Source organism: Anser cygnoides, chromosome Z (genome assembly GCF_040182565.1).
Source record: "Anser cygnoides isolate HZ-2024a breed goose chromosome Z, Taihu_goose_T2T_genome, whole genome shotgun sequence".
Lineage (NCBI taxonomy): Eukaryota > Metazoa > Chordata > Aves > Anseriformes > Anatidae > Anser > Anser cygnoides.
The window spans coordinates 71,859,912-71,873,025 of NC_089912.1; the positions used below are offsets into that span (position 1 = coordinate 71,859,912).

The window sequence follows — 13,114 nt, forward strand, 5'->3', positions numbered from 1 at the left end:
AAGTACCTGACAGTCTGACCTCAGAAAAAACATCTTGATTTCAAATCTACCAGTCAAATCAGTTCCAGCCACATGAACCAGAGTCCAGACAAGCATCCAAGAATACAGAGATCATTGTCCACCATTCTCAGTGTTCTTCTCCCAGCACGTCAGAAAAGGATAACAAAAAAAAAAAACAAACACAATTGCTTAGAAGAGTGTTCTTCCCCAAACCCTACAGATGACAAGATAAAATGCCAAAACACAAAAGTTACTTAAAACATATATATATTTAAATTACTTTTGTGTAATTTTGTGTGTATATATATAAACTACAACAATTATCAGCATTCATGGATATGAGGCATATCAGCATTCATTCCTTGACAACTTCAGTTACCAATTTCTGAGAGCCATAGCCCTTCAGAGAAGTTTTTACTCAGTATTAATGGAAGAAAACCTAACAACATTGCACATTTGAAAGGCTGTGAGTAAGGACAGAAACTTCAGAGACATTCTGCACAACTTAAGAACAAGGTAAAAAACACTGTTTGTAAATTCAAGATTAAGCATCATGTTGACACTTCCCACTTTCCGTTGGGAACACAGGACTAAGTTAGTGAGTCACTAATTTCCACCTTCTGCAACAGCAGATATCCACATAAAGATTTGAGATGGACAACTGAACATTCACTTCGTGTTCTCCCATCCCTTGGCAAACACTGCACTACAAATCATCTCCCAGTTCCCCATCACAGAATAAAGATTGCCAGTATTAAAATTCCAAAGACAGAAAAACAGCATTTGTCCAGAAAATAAAAAGAAGTAATTGCCAATGTTTTGAGCTTGCCAATACCAGAACAACTCTTTGATGAACAACTTCTTTCTCAAAACAGTCAAGAAACATGGTAGGAAAAAAAAAAAAAACAGGTAGAGAGCCACAGAGAATTTCTAGCAGTCAGTAGCTTGCAGAAGGTATAGCCTCACAATTCAGAGCCTGGACAAGAAACTGACTTCAAAGAAGAAAAAAAGGTAAGCACTTTAAAAAAAAAGAAAAAAGCAAGCACAAGAGTCACAAAAGTTAAAAAGAAGCCATCCGAGAAAAGGCAAAGGGGGGGGGGAAGGAGGGTGCATGTTGCATGCATACATCCTTTGGGGCCAGAGGTGAAGTAACGCACAGTGATTTTGGTCCACAAACAAAACACTTTAGCTTGAGTATCACAACAGACCTGCCATTTAGACACAGTCCGACAAGTAGAAGGCTGAAATATATCAAACCAAAAGACTGAGTGAAGCAAAAGCTTTGACATGCAAAAGTAAATAGATAGATCAATCTATTATACCAAGCAAAGCAAACAGAGGGCAAAGCACAAAGCCCTTATCAGCACTGACAAAAAAGGTGATCCTGCCACCACTCACTGATTCAGATATTCACATGAAAGAAACAGGTGCTAAAAACTAGTCCAAACTAGATGCAGAAATCAATTCTGCTGAGATAACATGGTCCACAGGTGAAAGAATTAGACAGGAAATTAGCACACCTATATGGCTAGCCAAGCATACTAATGCTGTGCGAATGATCTCAATTTTACCTGGGAAAGGCAAACAAGTGGCAAAAGAAACATTTCAAAGGAAAGGCAGTTAGTTACCTTTACAGAATTTGAGAACACGAATTTATGGAAGAATATAAAAGAATAAAAATAAACAAAGCCTATTGTGTTGTAACACCACTCAAAACAAGAAACAGTACAAACTACTCCACTGACAAAAGGGATTTACACAGGCTCACACTTGAAACAGTATGAATAAAATAGCTGAACGGGACTGCCACTTGTCAAAGAAATTTCTATACCAACACACTTAAAGGCAGGTTCTTAACTACAAAGGCTATTTAGAAAAAAACAAGTTCAAGTTCATTTCCAGTGTATTTTAAGTCTGAAGACACACCAGTGATTCAGAGCCAGCCTGCCTGAACAAGAGGTAACAATAACCTAGTATCAACAAGATTAACAAGGATTTCTTTCCTGCCTTCATATGAAGGTATTTCCCAACTGTCCTGTGACAGGCAATCTTGGGTTTTACTGTTTCCTTCAGAAGGTTTTATCAACCATGGCTTGCCCTCAAGGTAGGACAGCCTCTCCAAGATAAAGATTAAACAAAGAGCCAAGCTTATAACCAAGAATTATTTGTGGTTTCACGTTCTGCCACTGCCCTTGAAACTCTGTCAGTGGTAGCTACAAAAAGTATTTCCCCGTTGCTACCTTGAACGTGCAGGTCAGCAAGAGAAACTGGCTGTATGGAACACTGTAAATCACTGTAATCACTGTAAAACTAAACAGGTACATTTAAATGAAACAAAAATAAATAGATTTCAGGTCAAAAAAGTGGTATTTGTCAAAACAGACACGCATGACATTTTGGGGGCACCACAGTCAGCGGTTTTGTGTCCAACTGTTGAATAGGAGTGATCTAAAAAGAGAATCTACAGAGTTGTTTTATTAAATCTGCATATGCAAAAAGTCACTACTCAAGCACATTATCACCTCTTTGCTCAACCATTCTGAATATTCCAGACAGAGTTAAGAAAAATCTTAATTTTTGATTAAGAATAATGCATTTTCAACACATCAGATTACAAAATCATGCATAAATCCAGACACATGGGATGATTTTGGTTTTCATGTTTAGAAAAGTATGGCCTATTACTGCCTCAGAAAAACTACATAAGGCAAAGGTGAAAATCTAATTTTATGTAACATAGCATGTACTTCACTGTTATTAAAAACTTGAAATGCTACTGCTGACATAGAGAAATTATACCACCTTGGAACATTATTTTAATTTTTCTTTATTTTATTAATTTTATGAATTTATCTTAAGCACTGTCCGGAAACTAATGAAAGAACTATTTCTAAAAGGAAACTACATTTCTCAACATACAAGAAGTTGTGTGTGAGAAAACTCCAGCAAAATAAGTTTGTATTGAATTATTATTTATATCTACATCCTGTTTAGCCATTTAGGAAAAAAAGTTTAGTTCATGTTCTGTAGACCCCTTTGTGTAAAGCTTTAAAAAGGATTCTGCTGAAAGAGGGAGGGCCCCAGTACTTATATCCTCCAATTCACACTGTACAGCAAATCAGAACCTTCAACCTGGATTTCCACGGCAAAAATAAAGCCATCCTTATCATTTCCTCATGAAGTGGTTGGTTTCAAGCTTTAAACAAAGAAATATAAAAGGGATGTTGAACTATAGAAAAAAATAGCCATGTTATTGTTTAGAGTTCTACATAACTTCATCAAAATATTTTGACTAAGCCAAAAACAAGCTTTGCCAGAGAAGGCTATGTTCATCAAGCAACAGCTCTGCAAAAGTGCTTTTTAGGGCTTTCTGTGTGTTTCTACGACTCAGCTTCTGAAGGAGATAGGACTGGGCAACAGAGACAACCGTGCTCTTTTCTGGCTTAATCATAGCAGCAGTGCATTGCCATATAATTGAACTTTAGTTGCACTTTGGACACCTATACACACTGGCAAAAGGGGTCAGGCTGCTTCAAGAAGTTATGGCTTACATTGATGTGCTCATAATCATCAAACCAGCGTTGCAAGGAAAGTACACCTTCTCGCACTGCCTTACAAGGATGTCCCAGCATACACGTGTGTGGTGTCCCTAAACGAGGTATTAGGTATTTTAGAGCTTGAAGCAAGCTAATAACTCAAGTTATTCTTTAATGAGACTGCATGCTTTCCCCTTTATCTGCATCCTTCTGCATGCAAGGGCAGTTAGGTTGCTGTCAAAAATGAAACAGCCACAGTTCATGCAAAGCAGAGCAGGAGATAGAAGAACCAGTGGAAACCCCTCATCCACACTAAGTGAGCACAAGAGACAATGGCCAGCAATTAAATAAATTAGTCAGCAAAGGAACAGTACAGATTTACTCCTATTTTCTGAAACCTGAGGACAAACTATTAAAGCTAACCAGTTTTGTTTCGTATTACATTCTGAAAACCCTGCCTAAGAAGCCAGGTCCTAAAAGTCCTAAAGCACTTTTATTGCACAGAAGGCAGGTACTACAGGCACAGATACTCACCACATACAGAGACTGTATTTACCTACTAGCATGGTATCTTTATAGTCTCATATATTACTGCTTTTAATTTCATTAATCAGTACCGTTGGCTGACCAAGTACAAGGTCATACACTAGAATAATCCTGTATTTCACCACAATAAATATGACTTGAAGTACAACTTACATACTATATAAGATATATATTATTATATAAGTATATATTATATACTATATATATAAGACCGGAACAAGCCTTATCTGGCAGGGCAAAAGGAATTAAAGAAAAAAAATATCAACTCATAAAAATGAAAAAAAAAAAAAAACATCTGAAGAGCACACAATCAAAACAGTTAACTCCTCAGCACACACAGAATGTTTTTTTTTCTTAAATTACTTCAATGGCGTAATCACTGTAAAATGTATTTCATTTTATTTAACTACCATTCTGAAATTTGCATTCTGCTTTCAGGCTTTATGAAAAAGCTTTTCTATGACACTGAGTTCTAAAAATTTAACTTTTTTCCACATTTACTGATGTAGTTCTGCCTAAAACTTCATATAGCAATCTGCTCAGATTGCATAATCCTCTCACCTGGCACCACACAAAAGAAGCTGACTCTTGTATACTCTGTATTAATTTTAAATAAAGATGCCATTCAAAATTAAATACAAAAGACACCTGAATCCATAGCAATACAATCAATCTCTATTTTAATTCTACTGTATAGGAAGCCACAACCTCCTACCCCCAAAAAAGTTATTTACTAAACCTGTTCAAAAAAGATGCCAACAAATTTATTGTTTGGAAATTAGCGTTCATTGATGTGGTTTTCAGTTTTCTGAGTTTGGTTTTACCCTGTTCTGAACATTCTACAATTCCATGATGCAGGCAAAAAAAAGAATTGTTTTCTTCCCCTTTGTGAACATATTGCTGCTGTTTCTCTTTGCTCTGAACTTCATTCCACTTCTGCTTGTTTATTTGGGATTTTTATTTTTTTTTAAACAAGGGAATTAACATTAACTTCTCTGCAAAAATACAGCAATCAGACATTAATTCCACCACATAAAATATTTTGGAACTGCTGTTCAGAGGCTGTACATAGGCATTTCCACTTCAGGAGATTCTAAATCCAGCTGCACAATCTCTTGTCTCCTAAACACAGCTATCCAGCTCAAATCCAGATGGTTCAGTCAGATTTTCCATTATAATGGAAAGCACTGAAAATCATATTCTCTGATGTGTATTAGTATCTGATTCTCTTCAGCTCATAGGGGCAATTCAAAAATCAGTGAGACATTAAGAAACTGCCCTCCAAAAAAAATTACTATTTAAACTTCAAATAGATTATTGAACTACTAATTTAAACACAGATGATAACTTGTAGTTTAACAGTCTTACTTAAAGAGAAACCTAGAAAACTGCTAATAATTTTGTAAATTAACATTATGCCAACATTCAGTTATGAAAGACAACAAGAAATGACCCCTAAATATTAATGCTTGATCTTCCAGTAGAAAACCTTTTACATTTGCATATACCCGTGATGTATGGCTGAAAGTTTTACTAGCACCATCAGAACCTGTGTGTGACATCAACTTCTTATTTTTCAATAAGATCACTTAAAAGATGATGAACTTGTAAGTATCCCAGAGCTATCTGTTCAACAGGTGTTACAACATCCATTTTATTAGCTGGTCTATCTAACACACTTTTTGACTGCCACCCCTCAACTTTATTAGAGCTTATTAGAACACAGATGTACTGAAAGCTGAAGCTGAGCATAATTCAGAGTTCCGAGGATGATCTAACTCAGCGTGTCCTTTGAACTATGCAGCTTCTTGTTCTTTAAGAAAAATCCGTGTCTTGGAAATATATGTTTTCTCAGTATTTTTTGGTGTTCTGACAGCAGTGTCTGTTTCTGATTGTACATTCCATGGTTACTGAAGGCATCTGTGAAAATTTAAAATAGACATTATTCATCACTTATTACATGAACCTAGATTGACAGAGCACAGAATTCTATTACAAATGATGTACCTAGATTAATATAAACAAATTAATATATTTTTTTTTCAACTGGAACGTAGATTTCTGAAAGCTATGAGAAACTACTTCAGCAAGTGCATTTTGGATAAACTCCAAAGCAAACAACTGAGACAGAAGAGAAACTTCTTAGCTTGCAGATTAGTCTAAACAGAACCTTGCAAATAACAGTAAGTAGAAAAGCAGCCACCTTAATTGGTTTGAAATCTGTACTTTGTTTACTCCCTTGAATACAGCAAGGTGAATAAGTATTTAATTTATTTTATATGAAGCAGCAAACACTTGAACAAACACCAATTATTTAGTATTACAGTCTAATCACCATAACTGTATTAATGCTTCTGCACAGAAAGTGAATTAACTTCTCTAAAAGAAGTAACAAAGCATACTTTCACTGAAAACCCGCAGTTCTTGCCTCTTCCTAAAAGCTCAACCAAGTAAGAAATAGTTCTACTAGACTACCTTTCCAGCTAGCTAGGTTGTCCTCAATCAACTGACAAGAGTCCTAGAGCTAACAGCTGCTGTCCTTCAGTGGCATGCAAACAAAACATGAATCAAGTTACAATTTGTTTAAATTTACCTTTTTTTTAAAACCTATATACAGAAACAGCATCACATTCCATAAAAATCACATTAAAACCTGGAAATCTGTATATTGGGGTTGCACAAAAGAAGACAGCTAACAGCTGCACTGGAGTTAGCTGTTCTAAAAGTAATACAAAAAGTTAAAGTCTCAGATCTCTCACAGTCTGTGGATTTCTTGGCAATTCAGGCTCATTGTCAACCAAAGACCATATGATGGAAACCTGTACAATCCTCTTTTGTTCAAAGCACACTAATCTTCAGGGGAGAGAATCCTGTCATGAAAAAATTGCATCTTCCAAGAAAGAGTTGCTGAGTCATAACTGGTAAGATAAAAGAAAAAAAAACATTGCATCTGTTTCATAGTTTCTCCTGCTGCTTTAGGAACATAATGGTATACCTACGTTGTTTCTATTTTTCAATAAGATAGAGCTTAACCAAGCAAAAGCTTGGTTAACTCATCTTCTAAGAGTCTTTTCCAGGTGTCCTTGACTGCAGAATGCATACCCAGTAAATGATCCTCAGCAAGTAATTCAGTATGTTCAGCATGAAATTAATAAGCTGCCTCTGATCCCTGTTTTAGTGACGCAAATAAAGCAAAAGAAGAAATGGGAGCTACATGGCTGCATCTTTCAATTGTAAACTGCCACAAGACATAACTCCTCACTCTATTTGTAACTTTGGGATTCTGTACAGCATGACCAATCTGTTAACTTTTCAGAAAGCTGAAAAAGTATGTGATTACTTTCAAACAACAAAGGAACAGACTTTTGTCCTTGTTTGCAACAAAGAAGAGCTTAAACTGCAGCAAGAGAGATTAACAGGAGATTTAGGCTACATCTTAGAAAAACAGCATGTAGAAGAGTAAGGCTAGTTGAGCTAGGGAAGAGATTAAAGGAGAAGATTATGGAATCTGCTAAGGCTTTTTCTGAGAACCAGTCTGGTCAGAGCTGGTTTGGCCATAGCCCATCCTGCGTCTTCTGAGCCAGGGATGCATTAGATGACTCCCACTCCTTTCAGCCCTATTTGCTATGATTCTGTCATGTGAACATGAAAACCACAATCATTTGTGCAGAAAGGCAGAATGTTTCTGAGGCTTCTTACACCTTACCAATCTGAGCCATGAAATCTTGCATAAGCAACACATTAATCCATTGATTCATCTGTCGATAAAGCACTTTTCTCAATTAATGCCTTCTTTAAAAAGGTAGTATTTAAACACGGACAAACCCTAAGCAGTCCCTGAAAAGCCCTCTAACAGACATGCTTCTTTTTTGTATCCCAAATAATTTTTGAAAAGCTCCACCAAGAATCAAAGGATAATTCTTCAAATAACTAATCTGTTTTCAGTTCAAAACAATGATTTAACCATCAAAAAGTAACTGAAGTCCATTTAAGAGCTATGGACTACAGTGTCCGGTGCCTACACAGCAACACAAAGGCCTGTAGTAGTTCAACATACTGAGTATACAAAACTAAAAAACATACATACAACTTTCATACATAAATACAAGTTTTGGCACAGCATTTGCTATGCACTCTCCCTTTTCAGTTCTGCACTGAATTCTTTTTCCTTATTCAGAGCAGAAGACCCTCTCAGCAGTAGTTGTTACAGTAAGTAGGCAATACACAAACTGAAATATAACCAAAGTGGTTTTTATCAAAAATATTCTAGCACAGAGAGAATGGGAGATTAAAAATACAGAATCCCATGGTTACAACTGTGTGGTAAGAGAGGACAGGTGTCAGCTCACTTGGCATACCTGCCTTTACCTAAAGAACCCTTGAAAGGAAAGCTTGAAGGTCAGAAAAGTGACATAGTCACAACATGAAAACAAACAGCATTCTTTGCAATGTTATTCAAGAAATAGAGCAAATTGCTGACATCTTCCCTTTTTGGGGAACAGTTTCCTGCACTGGAGTACAGAATTTGAAAAGAGAATTTCAACAGTAAAGATAGCAGAAGGCTAATTAAATGTCATAACTAAAACGCACACGTCAATGAGTTGAGAGCATGTAGCAGGTCACAACGCAAGGCATCGTGATTCAGAACTACTAGATTACTTGTCTAGAACTTGCTAGGGAATGTTAGTTGTGTGTGTCTGTGTGTATGTCTTACACCTCAGTTTACCCTGCTAAAAAAAAATTAGCTTGCATCTGATACAAAGTTTGAAAACTAAGCCACTAGCTGCAAGATTCAGGAACTTAAGCAGACAGAATAATACAAGCATTATGACGAATAGATTCAAAGACATTTCCAAATACATTCAGTTTTCATACTTACTAGGGGCTTTACTCCTTTTCTCTACCTGAAGCTGATTTACCATCCACTAGATTATTATTAGTGGGTAGAAGCTTATATAAAATTAATTCACATTACATTACAGCTTCAGTAGAGCACACACCTAAAACCTCAGTTTTTTTATTGTGGTTTTCTTGCTCATTATCCGATAGTCTCAGAGCTTCACATTTCCACTAGCTCAGCATAGCTCAGTCCAGAGCAACTTTTTCTTTTGGGGACACATTTTAACTTTCTTTTTCTTGAGGTGTTTAGTTTAGAACTCCCTTTCATGACCTTCACAGTATTCTAGCCTGTAACAGCCACTGCCAGAAATTTAGGATTCTCATCCTACCGTAGGCTCTGCTTTTTGATCTGGTGTGTAGAGATGTGGATTTTCCCATTTGGTTCCTTTCAGAGTTACCTTCCTGTTCAAACTTCAGAGATGTTAGAGTAAAAAAGCACTTTAAGAACTTTTGAAACCAAGACTCACCTCCATCTAGCATCTTACAAAAAGCACTGATCCAACCTGCACCTAGGACCCTCTTTCTTACTATATCTGTTGTCTTCCATAGCCAATAAATTTGAGAAAATAACCAAGAAAAAAAAAATTGTGATACAACAGCAAGGCAAAACATCTAAAACACAAATCTTGATATCAATTATCAAAAGGTTTTGCCAACTTTTACTCTATATATTCTCATTCCACTCTCCTTTCATTGTTCCATGATCGTCTGTCTCTGTTGATTCACCTTCACAACAAATCCCATCTTGTTTTCCCACATACAGACAAGAAGTGAACATGGCAAAGAACTTTAATGATTCCCACAACACTGCTGTGTTTGACACATTCCCCTTCTGCACGTAGTCTGATTGTCATAGCAGAGACTACGCTAGGAATCGAACTATCACCTTCTGTCAGGCCTCTAGGTACAACCATATGCCATGGAGGTTATTTAAGATTATATAATCCAGACAAATGCACTGGCGTATCTTCCATATAACCCAAGATGACAACAAAATGAAGTAAGCAGATCATCAAGAGAACTCTAACAAAACACAGGCCTGGCTAAAAAACAAAACCTCCCACATTTGGAAAATGCATGCAGTTATAAAGACTGACTTTTGTCCATAATCGAAAAAGTTCTAGGCTTCTTAAGCAGTAGTTACTGGGGTAGGAATGGATAAAAAAGGAAGGAAAAAAAAAAAGGCAAAAATTCTGCCAGCAATCCACCCTGGATTCTGGGAAAGATCCATGCTCTGAACAACTGAGTTCCATAAAGGCAAACTATCCTAAACTACCAACAGTGGTGATATGCTACCAACCTTCTACACTTTTAAGCTACAAGACTAACATACTTCACAAAAATTCACAGTAGGACAAAATGAGAAAGAATTCAAGTCTACAACAGCCAGGTTACCAGGGAACAGCAAATCATCACTTGTAAGCTGAAGCGTATGTTTGCTGACATAAAAAGTCACTACAGCGTGAACAGTACTTTAAAAAGTAGTTACTAAGGGAATTTGAAAGAGATTCTAGCATACAACTTACCTCAAAACATTTTATCTGTGCACATGCACTTTTCTACTACCACACCCACCCCAACAAACAACTACAGAAGTTAAAATACTCTGTGCTAAAACTGGAGGAAATGAACAAAGCAACAGTAAGAAACAAGTACAAGGTAAAAGGAAAGTGAACTGAGGAGAATAAAAAGTATTATTTTTGTCATGACATAAGTGACTAAGATGGCCAGGATGAAGCAGAATGACATCAGAGAGGTGAGGAAACCATATCTGACAGTTAAGGGAGCACAGAAAATAGGTAAAATAATGAATAAGTTATATTTTATAATAAATAATGAATCCTGAAATCACAGAATGACAGAATTGTAGGAGTTGGAAGGGACCTCAAGAGATCATCGGGTCTAACCCCCCTGCCAAAGCAGGTTCCCTAGAGCAGGCTGCCCAGGTAGGCATCCAGACAGGCCTTGAATATCTCCAGAGAAGGAGACTCCACAACCTCCCTGGGCAGCCTGTCCCAGTGCTCCATCACCCTCCCCGAGAAGAAGTTCTTTCGCATGTTGGTGCGGAACTTCCCGTGCTCTACTTTGTGGCCATTGCCCCTTGTCCTGTGCCCACAAACCACTGAAAAGAGGTTGGCCAAATCCCTCTGTCTCCCACACTTAAGACATTTGTAAACATCGATAAGATCCCCTCTCAGTCTTCTTTTCTCAAGGCTGAACAGACCCAGGTCTCTCAGCCTTTCCTCATAGAGAGGATGCTCCAGGCCCCATATCATCTTTGTGGCCCTCTGCTGGATTCTTTCCAGGAGATCCCTGTCCTTTTTGTAGTAGGAAATAAAAAAAAGAAAGTGACAAAAAAACAGTGATAAAGAGTAGCAGTTTACATTAAGGCAATTCCAAAAATGGCTGAACTGAAGAAAAATTTAACATGCAGAACCACGCTAATTGGTTGATGTTGAAGAGTTTTGAAGAGGTGCCAGGAGTCATATGGAAATTTTCCAAATGAGGGAACAGACATGCTGCCACACAGTGGCTAGAGCAAGAGTGTATAGAATCACAGAACAACAGAATAACTTGCAATGGAAGGGACCCGCAAGGATCAAGTCCAACTCCTGGCTCCACATAGGACCACCCAAAAATCAAACCAGCTGTGTCCAAAACAGCATCGTGAACTCCAACAGCTTGTTGCTGTGACCACTGCCTTGGGGAGCCTGCCCCAGTGCCCAACTACCCTCTGGGTGCAGAACCTTTCCCTAACCCCCAGCCTGACCCTCCCCTGTCCCAGCCCCATGCCGTTCCCTCGGGTCCTGTCGCTGTCCCCAGAGAGCAGAGCTCAGCGCCTGCCCCTCCGCTCCCCTTGTGAGGGAGCTGCAGGCCGCCATGAGGCCTCCCCTCAGCCTGCTCTGTGCTGGGCTGAACAAACCAAGGGACCTCAGCTGCTCCTCAGACAGCTTCTGCCCTAGACCTTTCACCATCTTCGTCGCCCTCCTCTGGACACTCTCCAACAGTTTAATGTCCTTTTTGTACTGTGGTGCCCAGAACTGCACACAGCACTCGAGGTGAGGCCACACCAGCGCAGAGCAGAGCAGGACAATCACTTCCCTTGACCGACTAGCGATGCCGTGCTTGATGCATCCCAGGGTACTGTTGGCCCTCCTGGCTGCTAGGGCACACTGCTGGCTCATGTTCAGCTTGCTATCAACCAAAACCCCCAGATCCATTTCCGCAGGGTTCCTCCATTCTGTACAAATATCCAGGGTTGCCCTGTTCCAGATGCAGAATCCATCACTTGCTCTTGTTAAATTTCTTATTACTGGGAATTGCCCAGCTCCCTAATTCGTCAAGATCTCTCTGCAAGGCCTCTCTACTCCCAAGGGATTTAACAGCTCCTCCCAATTTAGTGTCACCTGCAAACTTTCTCAAAACACCTTCTAGTCCTACATCCAAGTCATTTATGAAAACATTGAAGAGAACTGGCCCTACAATGGAGACCTATGGAACCCCATTAGTGACTGGCCACCAGCCTGATGTAACCCCATTTACTACAACCCTTTGAAGCCAACCTGTCAGCCAATTGTTCAACCATTGCATTATGTATTTGTCAAGCTGTGTGATGGACATTCTGTTCAGAAGGATACTGTGAGAAACTGTATTGAAAGCTTGGGGAATCCAAAAAGATTAGATCAGCTGGCTTCCCTTAGTAAATTAGGTGGGTAACCTTGTCATAAAAGGAAATTAAATTCGTTAAGCAGGACCTTCCCCTCATGAACCTGTGTTGGCCATGACCAATGGCCATATTGTCCTTCAGCTGTCTCCCTGTGCTAGCTGAAACAGCTGCAAATGAAATCAGTTCTGTGAAGCACCTCTCTTCTGCCATGTCTAGTTATCGCAAAAAGGACATGCAGATATATTTCACATAGCTTAGACTTAGGAAGACCCAAGCACTGAACTACAAGCTTGCCTTCAACAAGAAGCCACAATACTGAAAGCAGACAGGAGTACTGCTCCTCAGAGAGATAAGGTAACAAGAAAAGGGTAGGTCATGTTTTGACCTGAAATACAACATTTAGTAAAATAATTACATGGTAAGTTGTGATGATTTGAATTAGTTTTTGTGTGCTCTGAAAGAGGAC

The 13,114-nt window shown here is 38.5% G+C and overlaps 1 protein-coding gene across 11 annotated transcripts in view; it reads right to left on the minus strand.

The window, feature by feature from the left end:
- The window catches only part of ARL15 (ADP ribosylation factor like GTPase 15), a 216,914-nt gene that overhangs the window by 184,135 nt on the left and 19,665 nt on the right, over positions 1-13,114 (minus strand). The window contains exon 1 of one of the 11 annotated variants that reach the window (XM_048050387.2): positions 7-132. The exons of 8 other annotated variants lie outside the window; for them this stretch is intronic. In XM_048050387.2, coding sequence (XP_047906344.1) covers positions 7-96 — 90 coding nt within the window. In that variant the 5' untranslated portion in view covers positions 97-132. Of the gene's footprint in view, positions 1-6; positions 136-13,114 lie in introns of those variants that run through there. 2 more of the 11 variants (XM_013180551.3, XM_048050392.2) reach the window with 2 other exon arrangements.